This window comes from Prionailurus bengalensis, chromosome C1 (assembly GCF_016509475.1).
Source record: "Prionailurus bengalensis isolate Pbe53 chromosome C1, Fcat_Pben_1.1_paternal_pri, whole genome shotgun sequence".
Taxonomy (NCBI): domain Eukaryota; kingdom Metazoa; phylum Chordata; class Mammalia; order Carnivora; family Felidae; genus Prionailurus; species Prionailurus bengalensis.
Genome location: NC_057345.1, coordinates 79,873,017 through 79,895,711, shown reverse-complemented (window position 1 = coordinate 79,895,711; position 22,695 = coordinate 79,873,017). Strand labels below are relative to the sequence as shown.

Below are 22,695 nucleotides of genomic sequence, written 5' to 3'. Positions count from 1 at the left end.
GACATTGCAACTTCAGTTTTCATTTTGGGGGTGATTAATAATGGAGAACCTTTCCATATGTTTATTGTTTTGTTTTGAGAAATGCCTGTTTATCACCCCCCCCCCTTTTAAGAAATGCTATTCAAAATTCTGCCTATTTTCAGTTGGATATCCTGCCCTCTTTTTCTGATTTGTAAGTGTTCTTTGTAGATTCTGTATACAAGTCCTTTATTGGATACCTGGGTTGCAATGATCTTTTCTCCCTTTGTGGTTTGACTATTCACTAATGGTGTCTTGAGGAACAGGAGTTCTTAATTTTAATGTTGTCCAATGATGAGTTTTTTCCCTTATAGTTAGTACTATATGTGTTTAGGAAGTCTGCCTACCTCGAAGTCATGAAGATGTTTTTTTGATTTTTTTACCTTGAATTTAATATTTTATCTTTCGCATTCAGATTTAAAATCCATCTGGAATTGCTTTTTTTCTTTGGCATGGTGTGAGGTAGGGGTCAAGATTCTTCCTTTCTCTGCATGTGAATGTTCAGCTGATCCAGCATCATTTACTGAAAAGACATATGGTCTTTTCTCAGCGCATCACAACAGTATCTCTGACATGAATTGTGACCATTTAACGTAGATCTGCTTCCTGACTCTCTATTTTATTGGTCGGTTTGTCTATTCTTGTTGCCAGTTACTATTTCTATAGCTTTATAATAGGTCTTGATATCTGATAGCGTTAAGACCTCCAATTTTTTTCGCCCCACTGAGCCACCTAGTACTGAAGTGCTAATTCCACTCCCCACTTTGCTTTCAATTTGTCCAGGTGGGTGTGATTGATTTGCCTGTTCAGCGGTTTGGTTATTTGTGGTTACCTGAATCTTTGTCTCATCAAAGCCCTTTAAACTGAAAGCCGGCCAGGTGTCCGCAGACAGCAAAGCCGATCTGCTGGGTAATTAAATAACGCGGGGAAGGGGGAGGAGTGGAATCGGAAGCGTTGTTTTTCGGGAGGGGTACAGCCTGGAAGTGGCCAATCTTCACTTCAAGACTGGCTTCTTGGGAAGCTACGAGAACCGAACTCTAAAACCCGGGCAGAGGAGAGCTTGGCGGGGTCACCGCATGTAAATGTCGCGGGGGGTTCCGCGAGGCCGCGCGAATCCGCTCGCCGGGGTGGGGCCGCGACGCCGCAAATCACCAGTTGAGGGCCGGAGCGCGCGCCGCGGGCTCAGAGCCGCGCCTGCAGCCGCCGGGGCCGGGGCCGGGGCCGGGCCGGAGCGGGAGCCGCCGGAGCCGTCCGGCGCACAGGCTAGCCGCGCGCGGGCTTCTCTGCGGGCGCGCCCCGCCGACGATGAGCGGCCGGTGCTCGGTGGGGCCCGCCGAGCGGCGCGTCTGAGCCCCAGCCGGGGAGAGCCGGGGCACCGAGCGCCGCGCGGGGAGGTGAGTCTGTGCCGCGCGCCCCGCGGGGGTGCTGTTTCTCCCGGGGCTCCGCCGCCGCCGCGTCCCCTGGGAGGACGGTCTGGGAAGTTTGTTGGAGAAACTTAGGGGCAAAGTTGAGGCAGCGCTCCCCCTGCCCCCGGCAGAGCTGGCCTTTGGGGGGCGGGAGTGGCCGAAGTGGGGAACCGGCTTGCGCCCTCGGCGCCCTCGGCGCCCTCGGAACTGGCTGGGATTCCCGAGAATCCCGAGAAGTGGCGCTCAGCGACGTGCGGCGAGCATCTATCTCTGCTTTTTGCTCTTGAGCAGTATCTGCCCGGGCGCTGGCCTCCCCCGACCCCCCGCCTCTGCCCGTCCCGGCTGCTCAGCTGGCCGCCCTTCCCCGTCTCGTCCCGTCCCACTCTTCGGGGCTCGGGGGCGCGGGTGGGGGGGGGGGAGGGAACGCGAGGACCAAGGGGCTCCGCTGGAAGCCCTGGGCTTGCAGGAGGTAAGTTTCTCCACTCATTTCTAGGAAAGTTTGCAAAGAAAGCGAAGGAGCCCGCAGTGTAACTGTTGACAACACCCCCCTCCTTCTCGCCCTTTGTTGAGAAAGAATGAATAGTTGGTTGTGCTGCTCCTTCTGCGTCGGGGAGGGGAGCGGAGGGAAGGGGAGGTGAAGGGAGGGACAGTGGACGCGACGGGAAGAGGTTAGAGCTCAGCCCTTTTCCCTAGGGGCAGCGGCCGCCACCACTTTAAAAGTTTGATCAGGTGTAGACACTTGTCTGGGAGCGGTCGAGTGGGCTCGAAGCAGCTGGCAAGGCGAAGAGTTCTTGGGCAACACGGTGGGTCGTGGCTGGGGCGGGAAACCCTGATTTGGGTATTAACTCTCTTGAAGAAAGGTGCGAAGGGGAAAGACCGGTTGCCGAATCTCCGTGTCTGCTTTCCCCTAAAGCCATTATCTAAGATAGAAAGTGGAGCCAAGCATTCTGAGATTCTTTTAAACCTTGACATTTATCTCCCAAGGCTACACACAGATCTGTCCGAGGAAAATACATTGGCGGAGGGAAGGTCAGTTTGGGAGCGGATAATCTCCCTGCCTGTTGCCAAGGACTGAGGCCAGGCGGAGGAAGGGGAGGCCTCGGTGCTGGGAGAGGGGGTTCAGCAGAGCGTGGGGCGGATCTGCCAAGTTATTAGTGGAGAAACCACAGGCGAGCCCTTGTATGGGGGTGTGCAAGGGAATGTATGCAGCGTAATGTAAAGCGTTTGCCATGCCAGGGCCTCCGTCACCTCCTTGACTCCAGCTTTCTCTAAGCCTCTGCTGAGAAGGCTGGCATTTCCAGGATGACTAAGATCTCAATCTCCTATTCATATAGAAAGGACTGCTTGTCAAATGAATGCTAATCTTAAGAACTTGATCATGTAAATTCTAGGCTGTGTTGCTTGAAATACAATCCATGGAAGAATTATTCATACTTCAATCATTTGGCCAGACTTCATGAATTTACTTTGAAAACAGGGATCCTCTTAATTTCTTTCTTTTTTGGGGGGGGGGATCCTCTTAATTTCTAAACCAAAGAAAAACTTCATTCTAAGTGCATGAGCCAATTTTTTAATGTGCAGCGGTTCTAACTTCTCTTCCTGTTGCATTCTGCAGAGATATAAAACTACGTATCCAAACGAAAACTTCTCTGTTGTGGTCATAATTGGACAGCAGGAGCAGTTACATTTCCAGAGTTTAAAATATGATAGAAAGTTTTTAACGCCCACAGCAGGTGACCATCGATACGTTTAACTTGGAAATAGCTCATTTCAGAAATAAACTAGAAAACTCCAAACAAGAGGGCTGCCTGTTTCTGCATTGACTTGCACATGATCATCAGTTTCTTCAAGACATCGTTGTAAAGCAAGTGACTTGGGCTGCTCTGTTCACAAGCATTTCAAAGCACAGCCACTGGCTGTGTAGCACCAGGAAGGTAGCACATATGTTGGGAGTTTGTCAAGCTCACTCTTGTCCCTACTGAGATTTCAGCTCTGAACATTCACTGAGGTCTCATTTTTTCATATCAAGATACAGAATCTTTGACCTTTGTATACATTTCAAGGTCTGACATTAGACTGAGTCGGACACAGTGTCTATTTACCTGCATAGTAGAGAGAGGTGACGTCAGATGGCCAAAGTCTCACCTGGGCTTTTCTTTCAAACCCATGAGCATGTAGGCTCATTTGGTCCGCCTGTGTGTGTCTGCATCTATGTCCTACCTGGTTTGGTGTGTTTATATCTATTGCTTGGAGTTAAAATATTTCCTTCTTCATCCTTCCTGGCTGTGACCAGAAGCAGTGACTTCTTTAGTGAACTCTCTTTGTAAAAGGAATATAGTGATAAGCAAGACAGACCTGCTCCCTGACCTGCTCCAAAGAGACCTACCATTTATTGAATGCTTGCTGTATGTCCAGGGGTTTCCATACGTGATTGCATTTATTTTTCAGGACAACCCCATGAAAGAGGTATTTTTAACCCATTTGTACAAATGAGAAACTGTCAAAGAGGTTGGCTGATTTGTCCCAGGCCATACAGCTAGTAAGTAAATGGCAGAGTAGGGATTTGATCCTCTGAATGTCTTACTTCAAAGCCTAGGTTCTGAACTATACCATGTTTGATTTTTTTTTAATTTTTTTTAACGTTTATTTATTTTTGAGACAGAGACAGAGCATGAACGGGGGAGGGGCAGAGAGAGAGGGAGACACAGAACCAGAAGCAGGCTCCAGGCTCTGAGCCATCAGCCCAGAGCCCGACGCGGGGCTCGAACTCACGGACCGTGAGATCATGACCTGAGCTGAAGTCGGACGCTTAACCGACTGAGCCACCCAGGCGCCCCTACCATGTTTGATTTTTTAAAAAATCAAATAGTACATAAGAAGTACAGAATGAATAGGAGCATTGATTCAAACATCTCTAAGAAGGGAAAATCTAGGAGCCAGAAAATGGAGATTTGGGTTTAGTCTTTACTATCCTTTTCCAACCACATATTCCCACCTCAGGGCGTTTGCATCTGCCCAGTCCCCTGCCTAGAACTCCCTGCCCATCTTCTCTTGACTGGTGTCGTCTCTTTTGTCAAAGAACCTCTTCAGAGAAGCCCCCCCAGACCACCCTAATCTAAAATAGCCCTCCATCCCAACCAGTATGTTTTATCATTTCATCCTGTTTTGTGTTCCCTGGGGCACTGACAGCTAGGATGTAACCTAGTTTGTCTTCTGGTCTGTGTTGACTGGACCCTTACTGCCCCCCCCCCCCCCCCCATCACAATGTAGCCTCCATGAGAGCAGGAGCTCATCTGGTTTATTATGTCCTCATCCCTGGTACATTGTAAGCGTCCAGACAATATATATTGAATGAATGAACATTTACTTCGCTTATCTGGAAAAGGGAAGGGACTTGATTCTCTGAGATCCCACCTACATATAACACGCTTGGATTCTGCCTAGTGAGGTCAAATGTAGTAAGTGGCTTTGTTCTCAAAATGAAAAGTACTTACCTTGACCCTAGATTCCAACTACACACCATGTACTTCTATCCCTTGGATTTGCCCTAGGTTCCTGGGGTCTGGAAAAATTAAAAGCAGATAAAGCTCAAGTAGGAAGTACAAGGACCAAAAAGGTTGTAAATGAGTTCCTTCTACCTATAGTTACCCCTTCAGTCCTCTGCCACACTTTTAGTTATATTTTTTGGAAGTGCTGTCTGTGGTCTGGGCCCACCTCCACCACCCTTAGGCTGATTCAAGCTTGACATAGGGCCTGGCGTTGAGCCAGTTTTTCCAAGTGACTACACATAGGGCAGGCCTGTATTTTAATGGGGAAGAGTCCCAATTTAGAGGCAGTGGGTTGTAGAGAGGAGCCTGGCTTACATATTTCCAATTTGCTGCTGAGAATTCTCTGGAGTTTTCAACTTAGCTCATCTTCTCCTTCCAGTTATTAGACTCTTCTTGACATCATTCAGGTCAACATCCCATCCTCAGGGAAGCCTTTCCTGGCCACTAGATGAGTCTAGACCCTGGTTCCCACTCTCTGTGCTCCCATAGCACTGGGAATCACCAGGACATGTGGTTGGTACTTCCTGTCTGCTTCCCTCATAGAGTAGTAACCTCATGAGGACAGTTGTTTGACACTGTCCCCAATACCAAGCACAGTGCCTGCCACAGAGACCCTCCATACTGTGTGTGTTGAATGCATGAATGAAATGATGCTTCTGTTGACTGACCCCTCCTCATTATTATTCTGTTCTGTTCCTTAGGTAACAAATCTGAGTGTTAAGTTTGCTCTGTACCAAAGAGACTCGCTTATCCAGTGGCTCTCAACCCTGGCTCCACATTGGACAGTACCGGTGGCTTTCAAAAGAATGATGCCAGGGTCCTACCTACTGAGGTTCTGATTTCATTGGTCTGGGTCACAGCTCGGGTGTCAGGATTTTAAAAGCTTCTCAGAGGACTCTTATGTGCAGCCAGCTTGAGGACCACCACTTCAGGTTTTCAGAGCTCAGCCCTTGCTTTGGGCCTTTTGGGCTTGAAGCAGCCATGCTGAGAGAGAGCAGGGATATAATTCATGGGTATTGTATGGTTCCTGACAGTTTAAGAGGTACTTTCACATCTGTTATCACAGCTGATAATTACAAGCTAAGGGATCTGCTCTCAGGTTTAAATATTCCCTTTATGTTGATGATTCTTAAAAATCTACATCCTGTCCTGGCTCCTAGCTGTGCATACCAATATCTCACCTCCTCGACTGAACCACTTCATGGCTTCCTCACACGCAGCAGCTCAGTGGTGAGCTTGTTAGCCTCCCTCCTGCGGGAGTCCTCTCCTCCACAACTCAGCCTGTTACAGCACCACACCATCCCGCCAAGGCTGTGGCCCTCGTCCTCCCTGCCAGGGGCCTGGAGCTCCTCATTCTTCCCTCAGTCCCTCTTTTCCCTGGCCATTGCCCCAGGTCAGGGTACTTCATCTTTCCCTGCTGGCTTGTTGCCATCAGCCTGACCGGACTGCCTCCCTTCTTTCCTTTCCAGAATTACCACAGCTACCTTCCTGGGCACGGACTGGCTTCTGTCCCTCCCTTCCAGATCTTCCCTAGCACCGACAGCCCAGTCCAGACCCCTCGACACAACTTTCAAGACTTCACCATCTGTTCCCACGCTGGGTGCTCCTAGGAAATGCTTCCTGACTTCTCCACGTGAGCCGCATAGCCCAACTTGCGGTTTGTGAGCCTGTGGGAGCACTTCCTTGCCTTTATGCATTTGCTGTTACAGCATCCTTTTGGAAGGCTTTTCCTTACAATTTTCTACCTTTCAAAATCCCTCCAGAATATTTCCTCTCCACATCTCCAGCGTTGCCCTCCTCGAGTCCTTTTGTTCAAATTGTTCTTCCCTCCAGCATTTGAAGGGTCCCTATTGATGAGTTCTAGGATTCTTAGAGTTCATAGGGATTGGGACTTATAAACATCATTGTTTCTCTGAGCCTCTCATATGGAGAAGGCACTTAAATGTTGAGAATAGGAAGGGCAAGTGTTAACCCTCGATTCAGAGAATAAACTGAGGTATGGGGAACTGGCTGGAGGGCATTCTAGAGCATTTGGCCCAATTTTGAAATCTAGATCTTGGGTAAGCAGAGAGGAAACAGGCTGCCAGAAACACTGGAGCCAGGGCAACTTTAGCCCATCATAATGACCTGCAAATTGTTGATCATCACTGTGGCCCTTTGCACAGAAAGAGGTTCTGTGGGGTGCTCTGGGCCTCCCTAGAAGGTTCTTTGAAATGATGTAGGCCTCTATGAAGAAGGTGCTGACGGCTTGGGCAGGCAAGCATTTACAACTGTGGGGGGCAGTGTTGTGTATAGGGTGAGGGAATCCTACTGGGCTTACGTCACTGGTGGTCAGGCAGGGAGGGTCAGGGAGTCTGGATTTCTTTTTAAATAATGATGACTAACATTGAGTAAGTGCTGACAGTGTGCCAGGTACTGGCCAGACCCAGGAGAAGCCCATGCGGGGACTCACAGCCCTATTGTTCTGCACCCGCCGTGAGCCAGGCCTTCTGTGTGGTCACAGTTAGACATGGAGCAGACAAGCCCCAGAATTACCAGGTTTGGGAAAGAACTGAGGACAAGGTTAGGATCATATACCTTGAGTGAAGGATTTCCTCCTATCTAGCCCCCACAACTTGTATGTTTCTCTGTTGGACTGTTCATGTCCTCGATGGTTTATTTCCCTTGTGCTCTCTTTAACCCAGTTCTGCCTGCTACAATGTGAGCTTCTGGAGAGCATTGTTCTTCTGAGTGGTCATGGAGAAGCCATGTCCCAAGTCTCCAGTTCCTTAGTGGAACTGACAGCAGTGTTACTATTAAGTGATGATTTTCACTCTGAGCTGTCCTCTTTGTAGCAGGAAGGGTGCTCTGTAAGCAATGGGGGCTGCAGGGCTTTGGAACAGACGGCAGAGCAAAGGAATGTTCTGCTCCGCAGCCTTGGAGAAGACAGTGCAACAGGCTTAGCTATGCTGCTGTGTTGTCCAGACTAGTCTGGTATCATGGCTGGTGGGACTGATTCTGAATCCTCAGTGTCTCCAGAGCCTAGTTCTAATTTTTACTCAGGCTTGTGTTTCCTTCCCTCTATGTATTAGCCTTAAAAATGTCTTATAGAATTTGACTTAGGTCAAAAGTATAGTTTGATTTTTGGGGGGAGGTGAGTGGGTGCTGACTCTGGCTCAGGGTGAACATTTCTGCTAGTGGTCACAGCTGGGAATAATTGTTGGGTCTAGTTTTGCATACGACCTAGTACACATTTTCCTTTTCTTTCCGTATGCTCCCCACCCCCTCTTTCTTATTTCTCTCCCTTCCCATTCTTCCCTGACTATACAGGCACCATGCGTATTGCTTAACCCTGCTGGTGGCAGGCAGATTCCTGACCCCTCTGGGGGACAATGTACACGGATCCCTCACCCTAGTGGCTTTCCTCTGCAGCTGAGCCCACTAATGTACGGAGGAGTGACCCACCTCCTAACCCCTGACCCTGGCCCGTCTTCGTTAATTAGAGTACATTGATTTATTTGTAAGCACCAGGTCTTTGCCGGAAAAATTCTGCCCCGTTGCCCTGGGTAGCACAACTGAGGGGCTGGTCTGGCACTGGAGGCGTTCTAGCAGCTGAGGAATTCCAATAATCTCCACCTGTTCTTATCATTTACAGGGTGGTGGAAAGACGTGAACCACTTATCTAACATTTATAATGTGTTCTCTGATGCACTTATATTGAAACCTCGAGTACTTCCTCCATAGTCTTTTTTGTCAGTCATGCTTTTCCATCAGCTTTAGTCATCTGAAATAAGAAAGTGGCTCATGTGCCCCTAGAGTCTCTGAAACTTGCTTGCCCTTTTCCATTGGCGGATCTGCTGCCAACCCAGGAGCATTCCTCTGTAGGATCAAAATAGGGGCATGAGTAAACTTCCCATTTGTATTAAATTTCACTAGTGATGCCATTCACTGTTTGTCTTCTAATGCTCCGTGAATGTGTTCTTTTGTTTAACTGTACATTTCCATTTCCTTTTGTGAGTAGGAAGTCAGTTCTTGTGATTATCTAAGATTCATGCCTTCGCTCTTTTCTTTCCCCCTTAGAGAAGCTGAGAATCATGGCTGCCGGAAAATTTGTGAGCCTTCCCAGAAACATGCCGGTGAATCACCAGTTCCCCCTGGCCTCATCCATGGACCTTCTGAGCAGCAAGTCCCCTCCTGCTGAGCATCACACTGATGCCTATCAAGACGTGTCTATACACGGCACCCTTCCACGGAAGAAAAAGGCCCCTCCTCCCATCAGGTCCTGTGATAACTTCAGTCACGTGGGGACCCTGCCCCATTCCAAGTCACCACGGCAGAACTCTCCGGTGACCCCGGCTATCATCCAGGAGCAACCCCTGCAAGACCGGAAAGGCGAAACCTTCACCTTCAGGTGACTTATTTAATTCCACAAGTGAAAATGACTTGTCTTTAAGGGACTTAAAAAAAAAAATCTAAGTTGCCTGGGTGCCTCAGTTAGTTAATGGTCCAACTCTTCACTCACAATTTGTGAGTTTGAGCCCCACGTTGGGCTCTGTGGCAACAGTGTGGAGCCTGCTTGGGATTCTCTCTCTCCCTCCCTCCCTCCCTCCCTCCCTCCCTCTCTCCCTCTCTCCCTCTCTCTCCCTCTCTCTCTGCCCCTTTCCACCCCCCACAAATAAATAAATAAGCTCAAAAAAAAAAAAAAAACAACACAAAAAAACCAAAAGCCTTTCCATTAGGGAATATGTCAGCTATACAGAGTAGAGCAAATTGTTTAATTCCCAAGGACCCACCACCCGGCTTCATGACCAGTCCTGCTTTTTCTGTTCTCCTGCCCACATTCCTTCCTTTGCTATTATTCTGAAGTAAATTTCAGCTCTTATTTTATCGTAAATATTTTGGTATATGTCTTTCAAAGATAAGTACTCTTATTTTTAAAAAACACAACATAATATAAAAAACTATAACACCTAAAAAAAGTAACCATTTCTTACTATCCAGTATGTGAGAGATTTCTAAAGTCAACTTCCTGTGTATCACAAAGTCCCTCAGAACGAAGAACAAGTATTTTTTTTATTATAATGTCAACTTCTGAACTATGTCCATCCAATTCTGTAGAGATGCCAAGATGTCTCTAAATTAGAACCTGCATCTCCAACATGCTGAAATAAAATTTGGTACGGATGCATCATCAGGTCAGCTTCAGAATACTTTAGAACAAGGATTGATTTCTCCTATCCACTAGGGATCTGGGTAAATAAGCTTTATGGTTGTCAAAACTTCTTGTCAGGATTTGTATTGGGCCTGGCTGTGATTGGTTTCTGCTTGTTAGAGCTGGTTTAGAAACTGCCCTTCTTTTCCTATTGGGGAAGATCAGCACCCTGTGATATTGTCGGGCAGAGAAGGGGCTGGTTCCTTCTGTTGTATCTCTTGGTGTCTCTTTTTGTCCAACCCTGTATCACAGACAGCCACTTTGATCCTAGCTCATTTCTTTGTTCAATGTCTATATATTGAGCACCTAGGTTGATTAGAGTACATTGATTTTGTAACCAGTGCCTCACCAGGAAAATTCTGCCCCATCCCTCTTAGTATCTTAACTGGAGGGCTGGTCCGACCTTGAAGACATTCTGGCAGCCAAATCATTCCAGCAATCTGCTCTTGCCCTTTTACAGGGTAAGGAAATATGTGAACTAACAGGACAGCAGTAGGGCATCTGAGATGGTATATTCCCAGAGCTAATATTGAGTGAAGGACCCAGGTAATAAATAAGTTAATTGCAGATTATATTGAGTGCTATAGAGGAAATAGGGATATACTGAAGATTTATTGGGCTTGTATCTTTATACAGTGGACAGGTCTCTGAGGAGATGCTATTTAAGCTAAGACCTGCGTGATGAGAGAAGGCAGCCATGGGAAGAACCAGAGGAAGGTGGTTCCAGGCATAGGGAGGGCAGTGCAAAGGACTGGGGGTAGAGCAAGTGTTTCATGTTTGAAAAAACCCAAAGTGAAGCTGGTGTGGCCTGTGGCTGGAGTGTAGCAAGCTGAGAGGAAGACTGTACAGATTTTGGGAGAGAGCTAGACAGGCAAGAGTTCAGAATTAGTTTTAGTTGCATAATTGCAGTAGTATAAGAAGAAAATAAGTGGAGGCCCAGGTATTCTCTGTAGAGAGTGTTGGAGAGCTCTGAAATGTTTCTGACATCAGCTCAGAAGGTTCCCCCAGGGTGTCAGGGGGCTTAGAAAGCCCTGCACCTGCTCTGCAAAATGTAGGTGGGTGACCGCCCAGTTCAGAGGAGGCAGCAGACGGCCCATGGACGGCACAGGTCAGTGGGGAGTGCACACCTGTGTACAGTATTGTTCGCATTGCACCACTGGCATCTGACAGGTGGGGATGAAGAAGAGGAGAAATCACTGCTCCCTCTCGCAAGGGTTAGGAGGCAGCACAGAAAAAGAGCTCCCGGCCAGCCAGAAACAAACACTAAATACCAGGCCGCACAAGGTGGAGTCAGAACCAACTATTCCTGAACTTGCTGTAGCCACTTTTTATTTATTAAGTGAAACTCTGTAGTGAGCTACATATCTACTGTGTACCATATGGAGACGATTCACCAACTCATTCCTTGAAGATCTAAGGTCCTGGCTGGGTGCCAGCTCTTCCAAGGGGGAATCTCCGGGCAGCTGGGGGTGGCGATGGAGTCACCCTTTCTATCTCAAGGAAGTTCTTGATAAACACCCAAGGCCCAAGCTGACAACCTGCCAGGAGTTCAAAGCTTTTTGATTTGAAAATGACTTGGACAGAGGTCAGATCTCTGTAAAAGATCTTATCAGGCGGTGGGTGCAAGTCCTAAGTTTGAAGTCTGGGCTGTGGAAGACTTAACGAGGTTTGTTTATCATTCATCTAAATTCACATCTTTTCCCCTTGACTTAAAATATCTTATTGTTAAAGGTGAATACAGGAAGTAACAAACACATCACCTTCAGAATTCTGAGTGAGAAGGTCATGTCAAAGGATCATAAGTCCTAGTCTCCTGCTCCTCAGTCTTATAAATAGATTTTGTTTACTTATTTTTATTTTTTTATTTATTTGTTGACTTACTTTTTTGAGTAAACTCTACCCCCAACATGGGGCTTGAACTCACAACCCAAAGATCAAGAGTCACATGCTTTACTAACTGAGCCAACCAGATGCCCCTATATTTGGTTCACTTAACACGCTTTTTTTTTTTTTAATGTTTTTTTTTGAGAGAAAGAAAGAGAAAGAGAACAGGCAGAGGCTCCAGGCTCTGAGCTATCAGCACAGAGGCTGACGTTAAGCTTGAACACATGAACCATGAGATCATGACCTGAGCCTAAGTCAGATGCTTACCCGACCAAACCACCCAGGCACCCCCTTAATGCACTTTAAAAACTATCTTGAGGGGTTCCCAATTTTGAGGAGTTCAAAGTACCTTGTGTTATTTTCATCCTTTTAAATATTCCTACTAAGATTATTAGCTGCCTCAGTTCCTTTTTGGAGCAAGCCACAAGATCCACCAAATTTGTGCATACGAAAAGCTAGGGACAAACAGTGTGAATGAAAGTCTGGGGCTCCAGAGACAGGGGTTGCCTAAAGTGCCTCAACTGAACTGCCATGAGGGAGAAACAGCATTTCTGTTCCTAACTCAGCTCTTACAGCTCTGGTGCTAAGAAAACACCAACCACCCAGCACTCTTGCTCACTCACCACTGGAAGCTGGGAGCCATGTGTATTTTCAAGTTAAGAGTTTTGGATTTCTTTTTTTTTTTTTAATTTTTTTTTTCAACGTTTATTTTTTTTGGGACAGAGAGAGACAGAGCATGAACGGGGGAGGGGCAGAGAGAGAGGGAGACACAGAATCGGAAACGGGCTCCAGGCTCTGAGCCATCAGCCCAGAGCCCGACGCGGGGCTCGAACTCACGGACCGCGAGATCGTGACCTGGCTGAAGTCGGACGCTTAACCGACTGCGCCACCCAGGCACCCCAAGAGTTTTGGATTTCTGACTCCAGGGGGTGAGACTAGTTAGGTCTACTTTTAACAAGATTATTGATTTGTGTGGGTGGGGGCGGGGGGGGGTGGTGGTGCGGATCTTCTTTCAGGTAAACTTTTTTGGCCTTGTTACTTTTCATAGCAAATTCAAAGGTTAATTTCAGCTGACAGTGACTTGCCCAGATGTCAAGTCTGAAAACCTTCCATTTTGTCCTGTTTGGTGTGGGCATGATGATAATGGGACCATACGAGGAAGCCCAGACCCCCTTGTCATGTATACCCCAGGGAAACCTGCCAGACAACACCTTTTTGTCTTGTAAAATATTCTGATAAATTGCAAGTTTGGTAGTTTCCTAACAAATACGTTTAGCTTATTTATCTTGAAAAAGTCACTTGTATTTTAATTGCATATTAATTGAACATCCACCTTGTGGAAGACCATAGGCAAAGCAGAGGAAGTCTCCCCTTTGACCTAAAAATGTGTAGTGTGAAGCTTTCTTATCAACATGAGTCCTATGCACATGAATTATTATCTCTTACATTTTATAGGTTTAAAATATCTTCAAGGCTATGTTCATAAATCATCCTGTATAAACATGATAACCCTGTGTGAGAGACGTGGCAGATTTCATCCTGAGCGACAGCGTTGTTATTATCATTCACAGTCAAGAAAGTGGTTCAGGGATGTTGAGGCTCCTAAGATCAGACCCTAGTGGGTAACTGAGCTGGGCTTAAAACCCAGACAGTACTGTAGGGTCTTCCTCAGACACTGTACTCCACAGCCTCCCAAGAAGGTTGGCACTGGCTGTGGGTGTCTTCTGAGCTGTCCTCTTGCATGGAAAACTTCAGCCGCCAGAGTCTGAACCCAGCACCTTGGACACCCACCTTGGGAAATGGAGTCTTGGCCACCAAGAGCCAGGCAGAAGGCAGGCCTAGAAGGGAGAGTGGGTCTCCCCTCATTTGGAGACCGTATCTCTTGGCTTTGTTGTTGCCTTGGCTGCCCTTGGATGTACTTGTGGTTTTGAAAGGTGGCCAAAACGAGAAGCCAGGCTGCTCTTAAACCTGCTGCTTGATGTCACAGAAGAAGCCTTTGTTCTGCAGGCAGAGCGAGGCTTCCCAGAGAGGTCTGCAGACAGGATTTCCTCTTGACACTAGCGTTGTTTGACTGATGTCCCTTTGATTCACTTATCTTCAAGGATGAATTTTTATTTGAATCTGGGACCTTCCTTGGGCTCGGAGGAGACTGGTTCCTGTTGTTGAGCTGTGTTGTCAGGATAGCTGAAGGATCAGCTCTGGGAGACCGTTCCGGGCCTGCTTCCTGCCTGTGGGTACGTGGAGGCATGCATTCCTGGGAACAGCTGCCGAGTGCCTAATTCCTTCTGCCCCTAGTGCTGTGGGAGCATGTGGCGGGACAATGTGATGTTTCATTAGTTTGCATGAGTGGAGCTGACTGACTAGTCACAAGTGTTTTAACTGACGGGGGCCAGAAAGTCTGCAGAATTATCCCAAATCCAGTATGCTTTCCCAGGCAGTAAGTAACGTACCATGTTGCAGCGGCTGCTCTTTAAAGTGGAAGCAAAGTGTAAGGCATAGGATCTGTGCAGACTCTTCTCCAAACACTGATTTAAATATCTAATTCTGGGCTATGTCAGTCCCTCACCTGGAACATTTATTTCATTTGTTCCTCTTGAGAACCACCGAGTTCTAGAACTACTGCTTTCTCCTTCACAAAGCAAGATGTTTCCCCAGACATGAAAAGAAATCAGCCTTTAGCTCGTAGTTGACCAGAAGGACCTATAATGCAAAGGTCCACATGCAAATATGTGCATTTTATTTACATATGGGCATGTCTCCTCTCTGCAAATTGGAAGCTTTTCGTGCACAGAGGAAAAGTTGGGTTTAGAGTTGAAAAAGGCTATCTACTAGATTATAGATTCTATTTAATAGAAGATGCATTTATTGAGTTAGCAGAGTGACAGTCGCTTAATAGCCAAGAATGTCTCCAGGAAAGTTATAGTCCCTGTGTTGAATTTTTCCTTTTAAAATTTCAAGTTGGGTTTTGCTAACATTTTGAAATGTTCCTTGGTGTTTGGATGCAGCTGTTGTGGATGGGGTAGGGAATTCCACGGACCGGTGCATGCCCAGGCCCCGGTGGTCCCTGGTGTGCTGAGCCAGGAGCAGCTGGGTCAGAGGTGAGCTCAGCCCCTGCTGGGCATCTTGCACACACACACCCCCACCCACCACCATCGTCCCCAGGGTTGACGCACGGGGAAATGCCTGTGGGTCCGCCAGCTGCCCACAGTGGTCCTCCGTCGTCCACTGACAGGGATGATTTGAACCGAAAGCCTGGGATCTGTGCATTCTCAGCTGTTCTTCTGGGGAAAACTGAAGGATTTTTTTTTTTTTTTAATTGAGTGCAAACCACAATCAAGAAGATGATCAGAGTATTACACAAAGCAGTCTTTGTTTAATGATGCTGCTCCGTATCTTCTCTGCCCCTGCCCCCAGGACCTACAAATCATGGTTGCTTAGGCCTCTTGTATGCTGTTTGGGAAAGGTCAGGTTTTAGTCTTCTGAGAGTCAGAAACTGTGAGAGTTTTTCACACCTTTCGGTATACGTAGCAGCCTATTGTAAACAGGAGGTGCCGTGCAGTTACAAGTGATTCGTGTTCTTATCACATGTGGATTTGGCCTTCGCAGCCTGGCCAGAGGATACAGGCTGGAGAGATCATTGTTGTTATTGTTGATGGGAAGGAGATGCCTTTGCAGGGCTTGTGCTGGAGCCCCAGGACCCATAAGCTGGCAGGCTGCAGCCGCCCTGCCGCTCACGGCTCTGTGATGCTGCCAGCATGCAGTCGGTCCCCAAAAGGGTAGCTGGAGGGTTGGATGCAGAATTTCAAGCTCTCTCTTCTTAGAGGTCCCAAAGACAGCACATGGCCTTTTTGTTTTAAGGATTGTGCCCTTATTTAAAAATTACAGAAGTCTGGGGCATCTGGGTGGCTCAGTCGGTTAAGTGTCCAACTTTGGCTCGGGTCATGATCTCAGTTTGTGGGTTTGAACCCCGTGTTGGGCTCTGTGCTGACAGCTTGCAGCCTGGAGCCTGCTTCAGATTCTGTGTCTCCCTCTCTCTCTGCCCCTCCTCTGCTCATGCCTTATCTCTAACTCTCTCAAAAATAAAACATTAAAAATATTTTAAATAAAAATAAAAATTACAGAAGTCTGAGAAACCTGACATAACTGACCCAGCATTTGTGCAGCCAGGACTGTCTGTGATTCCCAGATGCACCTGCAGACATAGTAACCAAAGCTAAAATAACTCCTTCCATGGAGAGGAGGAGAAAATACCAGGCTCTTAACCCAGACGTCTCCTTTCAGATCCTTGTTTTTCCACTTATTAGGTGTGTGAACTGGGGCAAGTTCTGAACTATAAAATGGGGGTGAAAATACCTCCCTCTGAGGAGTGCTGTGAAGGTTCACTGGTTACTAAATATGAAGGCTGCACCAAATGGCAGAGCTCTGACTTCCGCACTTGAGCCTGGCACCGCCTTCCTGGGAGTCTGGGTGGAGGAGGTCACGTCCTTGCTGTCAGCTCCCACCTCAAAACGAGCACTTTATTCTTCTCCTGCCCCAACTCTGCTGTGTGACACCTGACCTTGAAGGCCACCGATGCCTTTACTGAGATGTTGACATAGTCATGAATATCAAAGAATGCTGCTAGAGACCTTGACACTGATTCCGGCAACCAGACCCAGTAGCTTTGTGACCTTGTGTAAGTTACTTTACCTTTCTGATTGTCTACGTCCTCAAAGGGTAGCTATGAGGTCAAATAGAATCCCACGTGGAGGTGCCTAGCACAGAACCTGGCATGAAGAAGGGGCTCAGATGTAGGTTTCCATCCATCTGTCCTTCCTCCTAGAGGCCCCTAATCCTTGTGTGTAACCTGAGATCACGTTCAATGCCTGAGGCTTCTGTGGGAGAAAGTTTCCCACATGTTGACGGTGTCTGGCTGGAATCCCTCTCTCTGGGTCTGCCCTGAGCTGCCCTATAGCAGTGTGTCTTGGCCACCATTCATGCTTAAAGGTATGACAGCCTCACGCTGCACTAAAAGATCAGCACACCATTGTATTAAGACACAAAACAGGGCCTGTCTTCAGTGCGCTGGACCAGCCCTTTCCTGCCTATCCTTGTGCTTAATATTAGTGTCTTAGCTATTTATTCTTTGGTAAATGTTTATTGAGCTTACTTTGTGCCAGGCACTATGCTAGGTACCAAGTACCCATGGAGAATGAAATACATGTGGGTCCTGTCCTTACGCTGTGCCCAGTTTAGAGGGCATGCAAACAAATGCATCAATAAATACATAGCCACATTGGGGCACCTGGGTGACTCAGCCGGTTAAGCATCCACCTTCGGCTCAGGTCATGATCTCACAGTTCATGTGTTCAAGCTCTGCATCGGGCTATGTGCTGACAGCTCAGAGTCTGGAGCCTGCTTCAGATTTTGTGTCTCCTTCTCTCTCTGCCCTTCTGCTTGTGCTCTCATGCTCACTCTTTACTGGGTCTCTCTCTCTCTCTCTCTCAAAATAAATAAACGTTAAGAAAATTTTTTTAATTAAAAAAAAATACATAACCACAAAATGAGGAGATGCAAGGAAGGGAATATCAGAGAGCCCAGAGCTCCTTTGATTGCGTGGAGGGAAGGCCTCTCTGTGGGAGGGGACATTTGAAGATTTAATATAAAAGGAGAATGTAAAATACTTGATTAATATTGATTATGTTACTGTGTGTTAAAATGGTATTTAAATATTATGTTAAATAAGATATTGAAGGGCGCCTGGGTGGCGCAGTCGGTTAAGCGTCCGACTTCAGCCAGGTCACGATCTCGCGGTCCGTGAGTTCAAGCCCCGCGTCAGGCTCTGGGCTGATGGCTCAGAGCCTGGAGCCTGTTTCCGATGCTGTGTCTCCCTCTCTCTCTGCCCCTCCCCCGTTCATGCTCTGTTTCTCTCTGTCCCAAAAATAAATTTTAAAAAAACGTTGAAAAAAAAATTAAAAAAAAAATAAGATATTGAAATTAATTTCACCTATTTCTTCTCAATTGGCTACTAGAAAATTTAAAATTACATATGTTTTCATATGAATGGATAAAGAATATGTATATGTGTGTATGTATATATACATATACATACACACATACACACACACATATATATACATATACACACACATACACACTCCATCAAAAAGAATGAAATCTTGCCATTTGCAACAACATGGATGAAGCTGGAGAGTATTATGTTAAGTGAAATAGGTCAGTCAGAGAAAGACAAATACCATATGATTTCACTTACCTGAGGAATCTAAGAAACAAATGAGCAAAGGAGAAAAAAGAGAGAAACCAAGAAGCAGACTCTTATCCATAGAGAACACACTGATGGTACCCAAGGGGGAGGTAGGTGGGGGGATGGGTGAAATAGGTGAAGGGGATTAAAGAGTGTACTTGTGATGGGCGCCAGGTGTTGTAAAAAAAAAAAAAAAAAATTACATATGGTTTTCACATTGTATTTCTATTGGATGGTACTGGCCTAGACCTTGGTGTAAGGAATTTAGATTTTCTCCTGAGGGCGAAGGGAAGCCTTTAAAGGGTTTTAAGTAAGGGAATAATGTGATCTGATTCAGTTTTTAGAAGATCACTTGGTCTCTGGAGAAGGGGACAGGAAGCGGCTGCAAAAGTGCAGGGAGCAGTTAGAGGTCTGTGCTGGGATAGTGGTGGAGAAGGTGAGAGGGGGTGGATTCGAGATCTATTTGGTGGGTAGAGTCTACGGGACTTTGTGAGGTTTTGATGATGTGGGGTGAGGGAAGGGGACCACCAGGCATGGCTCCGGCAGCTGGTGTGTGAGGTGGGGCCATTTACTGAGATGGGAAAGACTGGGAGGGGAACAGGGCTTCCTTTGTTGGACTGCTTTTTGTTTGGTGGATGGCAGAGAATTGAGACTTCTCTTTGGGGTGTGCTAAGTTCGAGATGCATGCATGTCAAGTGGTGGTGTTAACCAGTCAGTGTTATAAGCCTGGAGCTCTGGAGAGAGATCCACGCTCAAAGTTGTACAGTCAGGAGAGTCTGCATAGAAGTGAAATTAAAGCCATGGAAAGGGATGTCCTCCCCAAGGGAGAGAGCTGGGTACAGCATGAAGGGAAGGAACCCTGGGACCCAGCCCTGAGGATCCCTGGCATATCCATTCCAGGGGGTCAGCCGTGGAGGCTGACTTCGCATAGGCTGGCTTTGGTGGGGAACAGAGAAGCAAGGCTGGAGTTGCACAGGGGTGCTATTCAAAGGAAGGTTTTTCTTTTTAGAACGAGAGACAGGGGCCCCTAGGTGGCTCAGTAGGTTAAGTATCTGACTTCAGCTTGGGTCATGATCTCACGGTTTGTGGGTTTGAGCCCTGTGTCGGGCTCTGTGCTGACAGCTCAGAGCCTGGAGCCTGCTTCACATCTGTGTCTCCCTCTCTCTCTGCCTCACACTGTCTCTCTCTCTCTCTCTCTCTCTCAAAAATAAATAAACATGAAAATTAGAATGAGAGACAAAATTCAATAGGAAAAGATCTAATCTTTTAAGCATGTAGTAAAACAAAACACATCTTTTCATTACTTGAGTCTTTTTATAAAACATTTTTAATTAAAGCAGACATGTCCCCAGGGCCACCTTCCCTGTGAGCCTGTGTCAGCAGCATGGTGATCACGCTCCTGCACTTCCTTCTCCACCGGGTCCCACATGTTCTCTGATGACTCTATGGACAGAGAAGGTAAATGGATGACTGTGGTTGACATGCAGGCTTTGCCTGAGGGGTGACCGCTGCTTTTCCACCGTTTGGGTGAGCAGCAACCTTGAGGCGGCTGCCTGGCCTGGAAGGCAGGTGGAGAGCGTGTGTTCTGTCTCTTTGGCTCGGTAAAGTCTTTCTTCTTAGAGGTCCTGGGGACATCATCTCAAAACCATACCACTTTTATTCTTCCTTTGAATTAGTTGAGAAGAAGCCTTTGCAAACACACACCGTTTCAGAAGGAGATGAACAGCTGGGGGTGGGGTGGATGGAGTGAGGAAGGGCGAAGAGTCACCAGCCAAACAAAGCATCTGCTTTTATCAAAAGTGCTGTGTTGGGGCTTAGACAGCCTGAAGTCTGATGAGTCACTGATGCCATCCTCTCTGCCTGCCAAGAGACGTACTGGCCTTGATATGGTGTTTCTTATTCTTACTCTACTCAGTTTGACTGCTGCCAAGTTAAGATGTGAACTATAGCTTTTAGCTTAATGCTGTCACTAGAATTCTGCTGAGTACAGGGTAATCTATCACCATGTCAAATTTTTATCAACTAGTACTACTTTGTATTAGTCTTGGATTCCTCTATAGACTTACCAGAGTAGAATATGTAGGATATTTAAATGATGCTGTTTTAACATGATTAGGAAATCTGCCTGAGGAGGTGGTTTCACTGCCATTCTTATAATATATGTCATGCACACATTAATCGGGCATTGCTGCATTTTCCAATGAGGTAGAAACTGACTCACAGAAGCAGGAATTGGCTGGCAAAGTGGAAGAAGCAGGACCTTTAAATGTACTCAGGCCTTAGAATCTCTGATAGCCAGGAAGGGAAATGTGTCCTCATCTACAGTAATCCCCCCGCGCCCCCCCCCCCAACCTGGGCTCTAAGAAGAAAGATTCTCAAAGTTGAAGGAAATGATAAAGAGGATCCCATGGCCTGAGGCTCTGAAAGGGAAACACAGTTGAGGACAACCAGAAATAGCGTGCTGAACACTGCTCGAAGGAGGATGAGGTATGTGACCATCCAGGTTGTTCTTGGTTTAGGGATGTGCATGCAGGACTGTCTCCAGGTGGACTCACTGGTTTACAGGATCCCCCTGTGTGGCGGGATGAGCCAGGGCCATTCTGATGAATTCATCCTCGGGTACGTTGAACATTGACCGTGTGCCTGGCCTTGTGCTGGGTGGTAGAGCTCTAAAGGCAGGCCAGCGACTGCGTCCGTGTGAGGAGTTCAAAGCCACAGGAGAAAGGGATGCCCCTTTTGAACCATCTGACCTCCCCAGCGTCTGTTATGTCCACCTTCTTTGCTGCTGACCCAGCTTCTTATCCATGGTGTAGCCCTTCATATCACTCCCTAGTTCTCTTCTGCTTTTCTTGGCCTCTGACCTTAACATATTTCCAGGTATCACATTATTTTTCTCCTTGACTGGGTGATTGGAAGTTGTACTTTCTAGATAATCCTTCCCCCAGGGCCTGCCTGCTTGCTCTTGTGCTGTCCTGGCCTTGGACCCAGACCAAAGAAAGGTTGGGCCATGCCACCTATGCAACCAAGGACCACACCAGAAGGTGGCTCTGGGTTGTAAAAGAAACAGTGCAGAGTGAGCAGAGGATTGTGAAAAACGCTAAGGGTAACAAAAAGGGCTTTCAGAAGTTATGGTTGGAACAATGAAACCAAAGAGGGGGAGGTGAGAGAAACCAAACTGCTGAGCTGCTGTTTGGCTTGCATTTTTTCTGTCAAGGAAATGACTTCCCTGATTGGAAAGGGTAGGATCCATGTAAAGGAAGAGAATTCCCAGCTGGTGTAGAAGAGGCCATGGCAAGGGGCTCTGATGCCACCAGATGAGGTGAAGGCCCAAGAAGACCGAGGGGGCCCAAGGCCAAGACGATGCAGGCACCTCAAGGTCCACGCCAATGCAGACCAACTTTGGAGGAGTGTAGGCGTAACAAGCTACAGCAAAGATGCAGATGAATATCTTAATTTTCAAGAAAGGAACTAGAGAGACAATAGAAACCTGTAAAATAAGATTGAACTGATCTCAGGAAATACTGTAAAAGGACTGGACAATGATTTTTGCATACTTGCTGGAGGAAACATCGACCGTTAGCGTATTAGGGCTTTGCCAAAAGCAAGTCAGACCAGATTAATTTCCTTCCTATAGAGGAAGCTTGAGAAGGTGTGTGAGCAAATGCCAATCACTGGTGATATCCTTCAGGTGAGAGGCAGGCCAGATGGTAGTACATGAAGCGTGCTGTGGACTGTGTCCTGATTGACCCACGTCTCGCTCTGCCTAGTCTAGCTAGTTTTTAAAAAACTGTTTATACGGTAATATGGACATAAAGATCACACTGGGGGGTGACGTGAATCTTAGAAGAATATGTCAAAATGACACAAATGAGATCCAAAAGAGATCATGGCATTTTGAAAGGATAGACCAAATCTAATTGCATAAGGCTCTAGTGAGAGGCTTGGGGCACCGGGGTGGCTCAGTCGGTTGAGCATCCGACTTAGGCTCAGGTCACGATCTGGCAGTTTGTGGGTTTGAGCCCTGCGTTGGGCTCTCTGCTGTCAGTGTGAAGCCTGCTTCAGATCCTCTGTCACCCTCTCTCTCTCTGCCCCTTCCACACTCTTCCACGCTCACGTTCTCTCTCTTAAAAATATTTAAAAGAGGGGCGCCTGGGTGGCGCAGTCGGTTAAGCGTCCGACTTCAGCCAGGTCACGATCTCGCAGTCCGTGAGTTCGAGCCCCGCGTCAGGCTCTGGGCTGATGGCTCGGAGCCTGGAGCCTGTTTCCGATTCTGTGTCTCCCTCTCTCTCTGCCCCTCCCCCATTCATGCTCTGTCTCTCTCTGTCCCCAAAATAAATAAAAACGTTGAAAAAAAAAATTTAAAAAAATAAAAAAAAATAAAAAATAAAATAAAAAATAAAATAT

At 47.0% G+C, this 22,695-nt stretch overlaps 1 protein-coding gene across 2 annotated transcripts in view; it reads left to right on the top strand.

Moving 5' to 3' along the window:
* The first annotated feature begins 1,069 nt into the window (after positions 1-1,069).
* BCAR3 (BCAR3 adaptor protein, NSP family member) overlaps positions 1,070-22,695 on the top strand; it is a 116,267-nt gene continuing 94,641 nt past the window's right edge. Inside the window, exons 1-2 of one of the 2 annotated variants that reach the window (XM_043575602.1) lie at positions 1,070-1,412; positions 9,032-9,362. In XM_043575602.1, the coding sequence (XP_043431537.1) occupies positions 9,046-9,362 (317 nt within the window). In that variant the 5' untranslated portion in view covers positions 1,070-1,412; positions 9,032-9,045. The remainder of the gene's footprint in view (positions 1,413-9,031; positions 9,363-22,695) is intronic. The other variant, XM_043575604.1, reaches the window with a different exon arrangement.